The 15,438-nt window shown below is 33.4% G+C and overlaps 1 protein-coding gene across 1 annotated transcript in view; it reads left to right on the top strand.

Moving 5' to 3' along the window:
* The window catches only part of TRIM37 (tripartite motif containing 37), a 110,718-nt gene that overhangs the window by 85,179 nt on the left and 10,101 nt on the right, over positions 1-15,438 (top strand). Inside the window, 5 exon segments of the mRNA XM_031966497.1 lie at positions 617-814; positions 3,394-3,702; positions 8,173-8,304; positions 9,500-9,689; positions 12,380-12,498. Of these exon segments, the coding sequence (XP_031822357.1) occupies positions 617-814; positions 3,394-3,702; positions 8,173-8,304; positions 9,500-9,689; positions 12,380-12,498 (948 nt within the window).

The following is a 15,438-nucleotide window of genomic DNA, read 5'->3' as shown; positions in this document are numbered from 1 at the left end:
TAATTTGAAAGCCCTGGGCTTCCCAAAATTGACAAAACTTAACCTAAAGATAAGTAGTATCTCTACTTTGGTAGTATTATGAGTATGGGGATTCAAGAGAAATATAGTGGAATAATACTGATCATTAGAAAGAAGATCCATGAATAGTTTGAGTGAGACTTGCCTTTGGATTATAATTTGGTTTATAGTGTTATTTTTAAATAATTTTCAATGAGTAGTGACATTTCATTATCCTAATTTATGTTGCCTTTGAGACCAAATACTCATAATATTTTAAAATTGGATGCAGAAAACATTTTTGTGACTCATGTATATTTTATATATTTTTCTTTTATGTATAGAAGCAGTGGTAGTATCCATTCTCATTGTTCAGTTTCCTAAATTCTTGGCAATTACTGGCCTTGAACATTATGGGAGTGTAAATCTTATACTGGTCTCTACCAATCTCTGACTTGCAGTCTGTTGATATATAGCAAATATCATTATGGATAGAAGAGATGCTACTAAGAAGTGAAACTGGACATACAGTCACTAGAATATAAACATTTTTGCTTCTATTTTTAAAAAATAAACAAACTAGAAATATAAATTTCCCACTTTTTTTTTTCTCTTGCAGGCAGTAGCCATGGTTATGCAAGTGCAAGCCGCAGAGCTTCAAGGCGAGCTGGAAATACAGGGTCTGCAGCTAGTAGCAGTTTATTAGATATTGATCCCTTAATTTTAATACACTTGTTGGATCTTAAGGACCGGAGCAGTATGGAAAATTTATGGGGCTTACAGCCTCGTCCACCTGCTTCATTGCTACAGTCCACAGGTAAAAAAACAGCAATAACAAACAAACCTTTTCATAATCTTTAACTTAATGTAATTAAATTTACTTTAATTGGTAGTAGAGAAGATCTCTTGTGTGACTGACTTTGGTCCTGTTCTTTTAAATATTAATATGGAGAGAGATTTTAGAAACCCACTTTTTATATTATTAGAACTAAGTTTTCAGAGGTCTCCTCTAAATATCTTTGTATATCAAAGTAAGTATCATGTTAAGTATATTAAATTGTTTGTTAGTAAGATTTATTTGCTGTGCCTCTGAGATAACCAAATCAATAATATATACAATATTGTACAAATTCTGAGCTATTGTTTTAACAAGTCATGTATGTTTTACAAGAATTTTCAAAAATTTGTAGGCCTAGAAGAAATTTATTGTTAGGCCCACCCAGTGGGGTTGTATATAAATGTTTTACCAAGTGATAATTTATAACTCACTAGAGAGAGAGAGATATTCTAAAGGGCTCTTTGGTGTTTATGAAGATATTTTCCCTAAAATTTATGCCTTTAAATAATACAGCATTATTCATAAAGATTATTTGACTCTTTCAGAATCAAGGAAATACTGCTGCATATAATTAACTTTAATGGAATGAAATTTCAATAAAATTCCAGCTACCTAGACTCTTAGTGGGAGGAAGAGGGAAGGTATAAATCATTTGAGGTAGCCAAATGTTCAGTATAGATCACTTTTAAACACCACTTTGAAAAAATGTTTTCACCATTTTACATAGGAATTTTTCTAAAATTTAATTTAGTTTCTATTTTTTTTGATTATTCACAATAAACTAATTTTTTCTTAAATGATTTTGAATTATGTTCTCTCTCTCCCTTCCCCTTCCTCAACTTCTTTGTTCATTTCCTTTAACTTCCATAGCACTTTATTCCTCTTTCTACTTCTTCATTGTACGTTTTCTTTAGTTTTTTATATAATAACTTTTTATTTACTCTTTCCCTCTCTACTTGATTGTAATGCCTCTCTCAGTGTCCATGCCTCATTTAATCTTTAAAACCCTAGGCCAGGGTTCTTCTACACATAATAGACACTTGATATAAAAATTTGTTGCATTATTGCTGAATTGGGTGCTCTCTTAAGGTAATTTACAGGTCTTAATTCTATGATTCCATCATTTTGAAGCATTATTATTGTGCTGTATTATGGAACTATACTTAGGGCTTATCAAAATGTTTAGGGCAGTTTGCTTGTGCATTCACTCCAACTCTAAATTTCTGAAGGTTTTTAGTTTCTTGTGTAAGCTTTTTATATTTTTTCTATTTCTTTCCTTGCTGTTTCATTGTCTTTTTGCTTCTCTCACTGTCCCTGTCTGCTTAGCAGCTTTTCTCTCAACCATCAGATTTTCTGATTCTCATCTCCTGAAAGCTTGTAGTGGCAAGGAGATTATGAAAAAAAAAATGTATGTTCTTTTTTAAACTGTACTTATTTTAAAGATAGTTGTTGCATGGACTTTTACATAGGATCATGGAATTTGGGCCTGGAAGTGACCTTATCTAATATTTTGAGAATTTTTTGCTACACTCTTGATTCTTAGATGTATGGTATAGTAGTGTAATAGTTCCAGAAAAAGGGTAGGGAGAAGGGGAGATAGCCAGAAGATTTAGGACCTAATCCTGTCTTTGCTACTTATTACCTCTGAGCATGGGCAAATACACTCACCTTTTTATACCTATTTCCTCATCTGTAAAATGGGGATCATAATACCAGTGCCAACAATGTTTTATGAAGGGAATGCTGTATTAACCAGAAAGCATTATGTATATACCTGTGAACTTCTATGGATAGATAAAGCTTCTGGACAAGTTAAGATACTACTATTATCACTAATTGGCAGAGAACCAATTCCTCATTTCTGGTCACTTTGAAATCTGAAATCTGGTAGTTTAATAGGTAGAACAGAAATAGTAGACCATATGATTCTGAAATGGGTCCATTTGTCATTTTAATAACAAATAGCTGTTTTATATTTTTTATTTTAAATCTTTGTGCTATCAAGATTTTAGTTTAGTTCCTTTTGCTTCATTTTTTCCTATTCTTGTGCTGAAGCAATTATAGCAAGTTAAAAGGGTCTCCCTCTTAATGAGTTCTTTTTTCTCATTTTAGAACTCATCGAAAAACTAATATAGGTTTCTTGTTATTTTAAGTCAGAGCTTTCATTACTTTTACCACAGTTTTTTAAATGAAAAATGATACACAGTAAAGAGAATTAATTGCTAGAGGTCCTAAATCTTATATTTATAAGGAATTTCCATAGTTTAGCATCTAAAGGAATGTAGTTTTTTAACTTTTAATTTTGGAATTTTCAAATTATCTTTAATTCAAATTGAAAAGTCATAGACTAATATGAATGGTTGGGTTGAATATGTCCCAAATAATATATTATAGGTTGGGATGTGACTTTGTTTTTATCTTGATTTTCATTAATGCATTTATACATAGTATCCCAGATGTGTCTATTCAGATATGTAGCATAGGGTATTAGGTAATTTAAAATATTATTAAAACTTTAATATTAAGACAGTTTTCCTTCCCCCCCCCCCCCCCCGAAGCCTCATATGCCCGGAAAGATAAAGATCAAAGGAGACAACAGGCAATGTGGAGAGTGCCTCCAGACTTGAAGATGCTAAAGAGACTCAAAACCCAAATGGCTGAAGTGAGAAGCAAAATGTCTGATGTAAAAAATCAACTATCAGAAGTAAGAAGCAGCAATGCTGGGTCCTGTGATGTCCAGTCCAACTCTTTTTCTGCTGATCAGGTGTCTTTGGCTTCCTGTACAACAGAAAGCTGTGGCAAATTGCAAGATCTTGGAATGGAACTTCTGACAAAGTCATCAGTTACAAGCTGTTACATCAGGAGCTGTAAGTGGGGAAGGGACTTGTAAATTTTTCTATGAAACAGTTTTGAAATTAAGGAACTAGAAGCACGATAGTAGAAAGAACCTAGAATAAGGAGTCAGATGTCTTGGGTTTTCAAGCCTGACCAGATTTTTAGTCAAATCATTTCACCTCTTTGCCTCCTGTTTTACTTCTCTGTAAAATTAGGACTTTGGACTAGAGATCTATAAAATCCTATTCAGTTCTAAACGTTACTGTCTTATAACAATTTGGAGAAAACAATTTTAAAAAAGCTCCATTTTGTCAAATGAGCTTACAGCATGAATATATATATCCTTTAAGGACTAATTTTGGTGGGGTTGAGATGGAATGTTGGCAGGGAACTCTGGTTATTAAGAGATTATTGCAGCGACTAGATTTAAGATCATGATTCATAAAGATGGTATTTGATTGTCAAGGACTGTTTTGGACCAGATGTCTTGTCTGAGGACCAACCTTACTTAGTTCTGAGAATGTTGGCCCCAGCAAGGCCTGAAAGCCTAGCTACTAAAGTAAAAGAACAGTTTGTTTCAGATGTGTATCAGTGAAGACAGTGCCCACAAGCATGAAATCACAAGTCTTTGAAGTCTTGAATTATTTAGTGTTGCTGTAACTAACTTTTTGGGCTTTTTCATCTCACTTATTTAAAAAGAAACCAACCCAACAATAATCTTAAGATTAATTTTATAACAATTTTTTCTGTATTTTGGTTTCATCTATAGGGTAACTTGGTAAAGTGTAGGATTTGGAGTCAGAAAAACCTGGGTTTTACAATCTTGATTTTAATAGTAGATCTGTGGTTCTTTCTGGGTGCAGGTTATGTAAATTATGTGCCTAAGGCAATCCCTTTAATAAAAATGTACTAAATTATGGAAGGTTATGTCTTCATGAGAAAGTTACCACAGCAAGAACTCCTCAAGCAATTCAGTTTCAGATTTGAACTTTATAGTTTATAAAGAGGTTAATTTTATAATATCAAGATTCTGTAAGCATCATATAAATGCTTAGAAGTATTGATGTGTCAAAAGGATGAAATTTTAATGCATATACAAAGGTAAGGAATTTAGATAGAAAGTTATTTGCCAGGCACTATGCTAAACTCTAGGAATACAAAAAGAAAATAAGATGGTCCCTTACAGAGGCACTTCAACTCTCATGGAGGTGGAGCAGATCTAAGCAAGAAGCAAAGTGAGCATCAGGATGAGGCTTCTCAAGACAGGGTAATCCTGGATAGGTACTCACTAATCAGAGGACTCCTTAAAGTTATCATAGAGGTGGGGCTGATAGTATAGTGAAGAAGAGCTGAATTAAACCCTAATGCAGTGAATTAACAGTGAGAAAGGTTGAATTTGTAGTTCAATATATATCCAGAAGCCAATTATCCTTTGTTTTCCTATTTTTCATCTGAGAAATGATTGATCTATCTTGTTATACAAACATTAATGTTGTTGAGGGTTATGTACACCTTTACTCTAGGTCAGCTGTTGTACCTTACCTCCTCAGATGTAATTTTAGGAAAGAATACTTCCTTTGTAAGCCATCTTGGTCCCAGGATACCCATTGTCTGTCCTTTTTTTGTTTGTCTTGTATGGACCAGTAAACCCGCCATCTGGGTCCATAGTTAAGGGTGCCCTATATTTTAGTCCTTTAAAAAGAACAGGAAATAATTGTCTCAGGACTCTTTGGGCATCTAAGGTTCTCGCTTCCCTCTGATAAAGTAGCAACAAGAGAAAAACCTAGAGGGATGCTTTTTTAAACCATCCAGAAAACCATTAGATGTAATAGGTGAATTGGAGGTGGAAGTAGTGGAGTAACTTAATTTGTAAAGTAGTGGAAAAAACTTAATTTGCTACATTTTTACATCTGGCTCTAAAGGATGGTAATCTTGTTTAGGAATTGGGTGAAGAGAGGTGATCCTGAATCACAGACTACTTAAGATTAGTGCAGAACTGGTTCGAGTATGACATTGAAGTTTTCTGAACACTCAGAGGCAGTATCAAAGCAATGAATTTTGGGTAGGGGCAGAAAAAAGATTGGTACAAGGAAAGGGAAAGTACTAATGACAAATTTGGTCTGTTTTATAATTTAGCCTTGGCCTTCCTGAAGGCTAGCTTATTGTCTTTTTAAGCCCAGTATATTTCAGGGTTCATATAAGTGATGTGGGAGGATAAGAAAGATTGAAAAAGGAGATTAACAAACCTCTTAGTAGTAGTAGAAGAGGGAGCATCTTCTGGAAAGAGCTGGCTCTATAGTGGTTTAGCACCTATAATAGGGGTAGAGAATTGGAGAGTGAGGATATTTTATTCTGAAATTTCTTTTTTGTTTTTTTTTCTTCCCCCCCCCCCCCAGGCAATTGGGGTTAAGTGATTTGCCCAGGGTTACACAGCTAGGAATTGTTAAGTGTCTGAGGTCAGATTTGAACTCAGGTCCTCCTGACTTCAGAGCTGGTACTCCATGCACTGTGCTACCTAATTGTCCCATATTTTATTCTTTAAATGGCTTTTGAAACATTGTTACTGGAAAAATTGACAGATTTAGCACCAACCTGATTTCATTTAAAGTTGCTAACTGCTACTCATTGAATAAAAATCCTTTCAAACTATTCACTTAACTACTAGTTAGTTTTAGTCTTAGAGGAGGAAGCCATATGTTTCTCATAAGCAAGTTTGAAGGGTTTGTTTCTGCTATTGGCTTCATTTTTATAGGTGAAATTAACCCATTAGCATTCAAGACTATAATTGTTTGGTTTTCCTACCATTAGATCCTTTTTCTTTTTCTTTTTTTAATCAACATGTTACCTGTGTTTTTTTGTTTGTTTGTTTTTGTTTTTTGCTAACTTCCCCTTGCCTAACTTCCCTGCACTAAAGTAAGGTTATTTTACTTTGTATCAGTAGTTTTAATCATTCCTTTCCCCCATTCTGTTTTGATTGATGTAATCTCTTTATTTAAAATTTTCCGTTTACCTTATTGTCAATATTACAGCTAGAGTTTAATTTAAAAATTACACTTTCCCCCTCATCTTTACCTTTACAGTTGGCTAAATGTCACCTTTGAGAAATATTATTTCACTTCATCTTCCCTTTCCATCAGTCTTTCAGATGCTCACATTTTATTCCCTTTTCAATTTATTCCCAATTCAGTTTTTAAAAGTTCTAACATTTTTTCAGTGACCCTTATGAGAGAGGTACGACTTAAATAAAAAGCTTCAACAAACTTAATTCAGAGCGTTTACACAGAAACATCCTTATTTGCTTTCAATTTTAGATTACCTTGTTTTAAGTTTCATCTCTATGTCAAAGGCCCAGCCCAGTTCTGAGTGCCTTATTAGGAAAGAATTTGAAATTTCTGTCCTTATTGAAGAACCATTTTTCTTGTAATTGTGTAAGTTCAGTTTTACAAGATAGTTTATCTTGAGAGTGCTGGCCAAATTTATTTCCTTCCTTCCTTCCTTCCTCTCCTTTCCTTTTTCCTTTTTCCTTTCCTTTCCCTTCCTTTCCCTTCATTATAGCTCTTTATTTGCAGGATATAATTTTTCAGCATTGACCCTTGCAAAACCTTCTGTTCCAACTTTTCCCCTCTTTCCCCCCACTCCCTCCTCTAGATGTCAGGTAAACCAGTACACATTAAATATGTTAAAAGTATATGTTAAATATAAAATATGTATACATATCCATACAATTATTTTTCTGCACAAGAAAAATCGGACTTAGAAATAAGGTAAAATTAACCTGAGAATGAAATAAAAAATACAAGCGGACAAAAACAGGGAGTGGAAATGCTATGTTGTGGTTCACACTCATTTCCCAGAGTTCTTTTGCTGGGTGTAGCTGGTTCTCTTCGTTATTGAACAAATGGGACTGATTTGGTTCATCTCATTGTTGAAGAGGGCCACGTCCATCAGAATTGATCATCATACAGTATTGTTGTTGAAGTATATAATGATCTCCTGGTCCTGTTCATTTCACTCAGCCTCAGTTCATGTAAGTCTCTCCAGTTGGCCAAATTTCTTGAGGAAATCAATTCTATAGAAAGATTTCATAGAATTTTAATACTATGATGAAGTTTTAGAGCTCATCTAATCCAAGCTTCTTATTATGTAGATTAGAAAGGTGATGCAATTTGTCCAGAATCAGACAGTACTATAACACATTTCTTCCAATTCCATTGTTTTTTCCATATATAGCAAGTAGTTCTACTTTAGAGGACATTGGCTTCTCACTTTTTTCCCCTGATTAATTTCACTTCTTGTTTATAAAATGACTTGATAGCTCAAAATCATTTGAGCCTTCTGTCTGGGAAGATTCTCTAGAAGATTTCTTTATAAATCATTAAGCAACAAAAATTCCTTCTTTGGGAGACAGCAGTTGGAACTCTATCTGCATAGGAAGACAGAGAATCTTGCTGAGGCAATATTTTGTATCTTATATACAAAAAAAAATCAAAATATCTTTTCAGCCACAAATAAGAAAAGTAATTCTCCTAAACCTACCCGATCTGGTACAGCTGGAAGTTTGTCACTAAGGAGAGCAGTGGATTGTGGGGAAAACAATCATCGCCCAAAGGGAGACTGTCAGACTTCCTCTGAAGGTAAATCCAAAATGCTTAAGTAGATGCTGTATGGTGAAAGTTGTTTTGTTTTGTTTTTTTTTAATTGCAAGACTTTCAATAAAAATTTGTGTCGAAATTCTTAATTCATTGCAAATCATTAAGCCATTACTATATGCAAAGCAAACTGCTTAACTAAGTATGGAGGTATAGAGGTACATATTATGTAGTTCCTGCTTTCCAAAAATTTTATTTTTTAAATAACTGTTGTAACATGATATGATTTGAAAGATTGGCAGCTTTAGCATTAATCTGATTTCATTAAAAATTGGCAACTGTTACATATTAAATAAGGATCTTTTGAAACTAAGGTGAAGTGGGATAGCTTTAGTTTTAGAGAAGGAAGCCATTATATTTCATAACTTTACTTATATGGAAAATTATGTTTTAGCTCTGTTTCTCATAAGTGAAAAGTTTGGGAGTTTTGTTTCTGCAACTGGCTTCATTTTTATAGGTGAAATTAGGCTATTAACTTTCAAGATCATGATATAAATAATAGGAAGACTACTACACATTTAAATAAGTAATAAAAGGAGAAAGAGTTCAGGAGAAATGAGATTGAAGGAAAAGTCTGGGCAAACTTCTATGAGGATTTTTATGGAGAAGAGACTGTTTACATTTGAAGGAAAGACAGGAAGAGGTTCCAAGACAAGGTGGCATCTGAATTGGGCCGTTAAGCAAGAAGAGGGATATCAGTGAACATAAATGTGGATTCAGGAGTCCATTCTACTCACAGGGCATGGAATGAGGAGTAAACAAAGGAGAACAAGGGAGGGAGAATTAGTCTGGTTTAGTTGTAAGGTATGTGAATGGAAATAGTATTTTGTGAGGCTATACAGAGAGACTGAAATCATATTATGTGCTTGAGATCTTAGAATTCCAGGATCAATACTTAAATCCACTTTATTCTGTAGACATTGGAGAGCCACCAAAGATTTTTGAAGATATTCTCTTTCTCTGTACAGTTGCTAATGATCAATATGTGTTTTTTGAAAAGAAGGTAATAATTTAGTTCCAAGCTGAGTCCTTAAAAAGTAGGCTGGTTGATTAGTATATTTTTTCCTTATTTCTAAACAGTAAGTTGAGTGGATACTTAGGAGAACTTTTAATGTCTGTATTTCCAGGAAATGTGTTGATTTTACTACAATAAACCTACAAACATTCCTTTTTTTTTAAGGATGCCCTGGAAGCTCACAGTCTAGTAGCAGACATAGCCCACCCCGGGCCTTGACTCATGGCAACATCTGTGAAGTATTGCCCAAAGCAGAAGACAGACAGTGTGAAGTTTTGGATCCAGATGTTTTAATTGTTGCAGGTTTAAATGGTTTACCTGTTATGGACAAAACAAGAAAAATGGTCACCTTGGGGTAAATTTAATATCTTTTATTAATGTAATGTTACTTTTATTGTGTCTTTAAATATTTTGCTTTTCAATATATGCCTATTATATTTAACAAATTAAGCTACCCATTTTCTCAAATCTATAAAAAGGAAAAATAGAAAAAAATTATCATATATCTGATAAGTATTCAGAGTTTCAATTTTTTGATTTTGACCAGAGAAAAAGACAGTTCAGAATGTGAAAGGAAGCAAAAAATAGTCATATCAAGTTTAAATTAAAGCTCATTTTGACTAAATTAAGATTATGGAAATGATATGAGAACACAGGTTTTTTTTTTTATTGTATACATTTTAATAAGGCTTTGATCTTTTACGTTTCTTAAGGCTTTAAATTTATTTAGGTTAAGTGAAGATCCTCTAGCAACTTAGTTTCTGGTTATATAATTTTTTTCCTCCTCTAAAGGAGATAGTTAGAATTTACAAAATATTAAGTATACATCGCTTAATTCTATTTAGTCCTCTTCAGAAGTCATATATTTAAATCCTGAGACAATCAGTTTAGTCTTCCCTTTCAGCACTGATTCATCATATTTTATTTAGTTCTACTGAATGAGACATTCTACCTCCTTTTCTACTCAGCATGTATATATAGAAGAAAATTTTAAACAATAGGACAGCTTTGTCTGAATCTACTTGAAAAGATTCTTGAAATAAAATTTAGAGACACTCTTTAAGAAATTGTGTACAATTTTAAATAACAATTGTATAGTTATAGAAGTGGTTTGCTTAGGTTACACCTCATATAGTTTATCCTTAGTAAACATTTTATAATGATTGGACATTTGTCTTGCCATCCATTTGACCTACTCAGTTTTCAGTGCACCCTCCTTTTGATTTAGAATAAAGCTGACTGTTTAAGAGGTTATTTTTAATCTGGTGAATTAAATTGTAGAGAAACTGTGTAAACAGATGTTTGGAGCTTATTCTTTAAGGATTTGAATAGAATGTTATTATTTTTTTTTTATTATAGTAACTTTTTATTGACAGAATCCATGCCAGGGTAATTTTTTTAACAACATTATCCCTTGCACTCACTTCTGTTCCGATTTTTCCCTTCCACCCTCCACTCCCTCCCTTAGATGGCAAGCAGTCCTATATATGTTGAATATGTCCTAGTATATCCTGGATACAATGTATGTGTGCAGATCCAAACAGTTTTCTTGTTTCACAGGGAGAATTGGATTCAGAAGGTAAAAATAACCTGGGAAGAAAAACAAAAATGCAAACAGTTTACATTCATTTCCCAGTGTTTTTTCTTTGGGTGTAGCTGCTTCTGTCCATCATTGATCAATTGAAACTGAATTAGGTCTCTTTGTCAAAGAAATCCACTTTCATCAGATTACATCTTCCTACAGTATCATTGTTGACGTATATAATGATCTCTTGGTTCTGCTCATTTCACTTAGCATCAGTTCATGTAATTCTCTCCAAGCCTCTCTGTATTCATCCTGCTGGTCATTTCTTACAGAACAATAATATTCCATAACCGAATGTTATATTATTATGCTCCTCATTATATGTAATTCATTAAGTCACTTAGTGAGACCAGATAAATCTAAAGCTATAAATTCAGTCCTATTTTTGCCAAAGGCTAGTACCTCTAACCTGGCACCAATGCAAGTCCAATCCCAGTATGAGAAAAACAACTCTGAACTCCTGAACCCTACAGGAGTTAGGTCAATGATGTTATTTCTATATTTTTTAAAAGGACATCACATTATTACGTACCTCTGATAGTAATGATATAATCTATGCTAAGTAAATATCTGTAGATAATCTACTGACTTAACTTTACAGTAATTCATCCCTTTTTGTACTTAATTTTTACATTGTAGGTAAATGTGAATAAGTCAGTTGTATAGACTATATGAAAATACAGTGTCATGTTATTCTTTACGCCTGACTGTTGTTCATGTCTTTCCAATTCAGGAGCCTTCTGTAAATAATTTTAAATAAAATATTAAAAAGGTAGAAATCATGCAAAAGTTCCATGAGTCACACTGGCTCAATTCTAAATGTTAATGAATTATTTCTACACGTGTTAAGAGTTACTGGATAAAAGTCCTATATAAACCATAAATTACTTGAATACACAAGACAATAGGATCATAGATTTAAAATTGAGAGGTCATCAGGTTCAACTTGTAGAAACTGAGAGCTAGAGAGTTTCAGTGACTTTCCCCAGCTACATATACATACATGTGGGTATGTAAAAAAAAAAAAAACTGATAATAAATGAGTTATAAGAAATAATGCTATTTAGCAGCTACACCTAAAGAAAGAACACTAGGAAATGAATGTAAACTGCTTGCATTTTTGTTCTTCCCAGGTTATTTATACCTTCTAAATCCAATTCTCCTTGAGCAACAAGAAAACTGTTCGGTTCTGCACACATATATTATATCCAAGATCCACTGCAATCTATTTAACATGTATAGGACTGCTTGCCATCTTTGGGGAGAGGGCAGAGGGAGGGAGGGGAAAAATCGGAACAGAAGTGAGTGCAAGGGATAATGTTGTAAAAAACTACCCAGGCATAGGTTCTGTCAATAAAAAGTTATTTAAAAAAAAAAAAAAAAGAAAGAATGCTATTTATTGTAATATACTTTTAAATACAGAAATGTAATAAAATAGTATCTCTTTACCATATTCCAAGGTCAAATGCTAAAGGATGTCGCATAGAAGGGACACCAATAGCTGATATGGAAAACAATTCTGAAACGGGGGAGTTACAAGCCATACTTCCTGAAGGGGCTTCAGCTGTGCCTGAAGAAGGTAAATAAAAGTTGAAATAATAATAATAGTGGAAATAATAGTGGTTAGAAGTATTAAGAGGCTAGGATTATTACTTTATGAGGAAGCTTTAAGGCAACCTTCAATCTGAGCATAACATTTTATGAATTTGATATTTGCTATTTAAGCATAAAAAGAGGTATTATTAGGTATTACATATATTAAACAAGTGACATCATTGGTGTGTGTGTGTGTGTGTGTATACAGAGAGAGAGACTGTGTTGAAAATGCACATAAATTGATGGAAAAATCAAACTTGATTTTTGAGTGTGTGCTTTTAAAAAATAATACATTTCATTGCCTTCTTTCTTTGGTGAACATAGTATTTAGAATATAGAAAGTCAGTTAATTCATAACAGACTGCTTTCTTCTCTGTTAAGCCACGCTTGCATGTTTGTTTCAGCATATAGTGTTCATTGTTCTCTACTTGTTTGAGGCACAGAAGACATTTTGCAGTTCTTTTGCAATCAGATGGTTTCTGTGTAGAAGTGTTGATTTCCCCTTGCTGTGTCCTTTATAAGTTAGGGGGAGAAAAAAGGATGTTGACTTTCTTAATGATATTTGACTTAAAAAAAGTTATTTCTTCTTTAAAGTCTGCCACCTTCCACCTCTGCACTCATTTGAATTTCAATGACTGATGAATTGTAGCTCAAAGCCTATATTAAGGTGCCAGTATCCATCTATAGTTGCTGTGTGCAACATTGTGTAGGTGTTGGCATTTGTAGAAGGTCTTTCTGTTACAGAAGGCTAAAAATTTTAGTCTTCAGTCTTATTCAGTATAATGCAGTGTGCTCTTGTAGGTGCAACACTATTCCAAGAGAAAGGATTAATTGGGAAATGTTTCTAAAAGGCCATATAGAGAAACCTGCAGGATTTGCTTGCACCATTGCTTGCTGTTGGTAAAATTTTAAAATGCCATTGCATTGGTTTTTTTGTTTTGGTTTGGTTTCTTGCTAGCATACATACATAGCTTGTCCTTTAATTTCTGCTTCTTATAAATTTTGATTAAGTAATTAAAATATAATTTAATTAAACAGCAAAAGATTTTGGACATTAGACTTATTAAAGAGAAAAATTATTTTAGAATGTGAATAGCACTGATCAAATTTTGATTTTGAAACTTTGAGAACAATCTAGTCAAATCAATTCTTTTATTTTGTGGTATTTTGCCTTTTATAAATTGCAAAACACACCTTTTAAAAAACAGTATTTTGAGCTAACTTTATGGTGTAGCTCCTTGAAAGTATTAAACTATGCAAGGGGGGAATAAAGGGTATTTGTAGATACTACTTTAATGCATCCCATTTCCATGTTGAGGCAGCTTGATATAGTGCAGTATCACTAGGCCTAGAATCAGGAAGACCTGAGTTCATATTCAGCCTCAGACTAGCTGTATCACCCTGGGCAAGTCACTTAACCCTGTTTGTCTCTGTTCAGTGAGCTACAGAAGAAAATGGCAAACCACTCCAATATCTTTGCTAAGAAAACCCCAATTCAGAATCAGATATCACTAAATGGCTAAACAACAGGAGCAACTCCAGTTCAGAGTGTTGTGAGGAGAATGGTATTTCTTTTTTTTTTCCTCATTGATTTTTTTAAAAATAAAAATAACTTTATTTTTCAAAATACATGCAAAGATATTTTTCAACATTCACCCTTATAAAACCTTGTATTCCAATTTTTTCTCCTTTTTCCTCCCCTCTCCTCCTATATAGCAAGTAACTCAATATAGGTTATACACGTGCAATTCTTCTAAACATATTTCCACATATATTATACTAGGTAAGAAAAATCAGATCAAAAGGGGAAAAAATGAGAAAGACAAAAAACAAGCAAACAAACAACAGACACAAAGGTGAATCCACATTCAGTTTCTATAGCCCTTTCCATCACAAGTCTATTGGAATCCTTGAATCAGCTTCATTTTTGAAAAGAGCCACGTGCATCACAGTTGATCATCACATAATCACATCACACACATTACACAGTCTTCTCTTGCTTCTGTTTACTTCACTTAGTATCAGTTCAGAAAAGTTTTTCCAGGCTTTTCTGAAATCAGCCTGCTCATCATTTCTTATAGAACAATAATATTCCATTATATTCCATAACTTGCTCAGCCATTCCCCAACTGATGGGGCATCCACACAGTTTCCAATTCCTTGCTGCTACAAAAAGGGCTGCTACAAACATTTTTGCACATGGGGTCTCTTTCCCTCTGTTATGATCTCTTTGGGATATAGACCCAGTAGAAACATTGCTGGATTAAAGGGTCTGCATAGTTTGATAGCCCTTTGGGCATAGTTCCAAATTGTTCTCCACAAGGATTGGATCATTTCACAACTTCAACAATGTGTTAATGTTCCAGTTTCTTACATCCCTGCCAACATTTATCATTATCTTTTCCTGTCATCTTAACTAATCTGATAGATGTGAAATGGTACTTTAATGTTGTCTTAATTTGCATTTCTCTGATCAGTAGTGACTTGGAGCATTTTTTCAATATGAATAGAAATGGTTTTAATTTTTATTCATATCCTTTGACCATTTTTCAGTTAGGGAATTACTTGTATTCTTAAAAATTTGATTCAGCTCTCTATATATTTTAGAAATGAAGCCTTTCTCAGAAACATTGGATGTAAAAATTTATCCACAGATTTCTGCTTCCCTTATAATTTTGGCTGCATTGGTTTTATTTGTACAAAAACCTTATAATTTAATATAATCAGACTTGCCCACTTGGCATTTTATAACATTTTATAGTTCTTTTTTGGCCATAAATTCTTTCCTTCTCCACAGACCTGAGAGATAAGACTATCCCTTATTCTTCTGATTTGCTTATAGTATCACCCATTATGTTTAAATCATGAACCCATTTCAATTTTATCTTGGTATAGAGTGTTGGGTGCTGGTCAATGTCTAGTT

The sequence above is a fragment of the Sarcophilus harrisii genome, chromosome 4, assembly GCF_902635505.1.
Source record: "Sarcophilus harrisii chromosome 4, mSarHar1.11, whole genome shotgun sequence".
NCBI classification, from domain to species: domain Eukaryota; kingdom Metazoa; phylum Chordata; class Mammalia; order Dasyuromorphia; family Dasyuridae; genus Sarcophilus; species Sarcophilus harrisii.
Note: the sequence above shows the minus strand (reverse complement) of the source record. Positions and strands in the feature narration are given on the sequence as shown.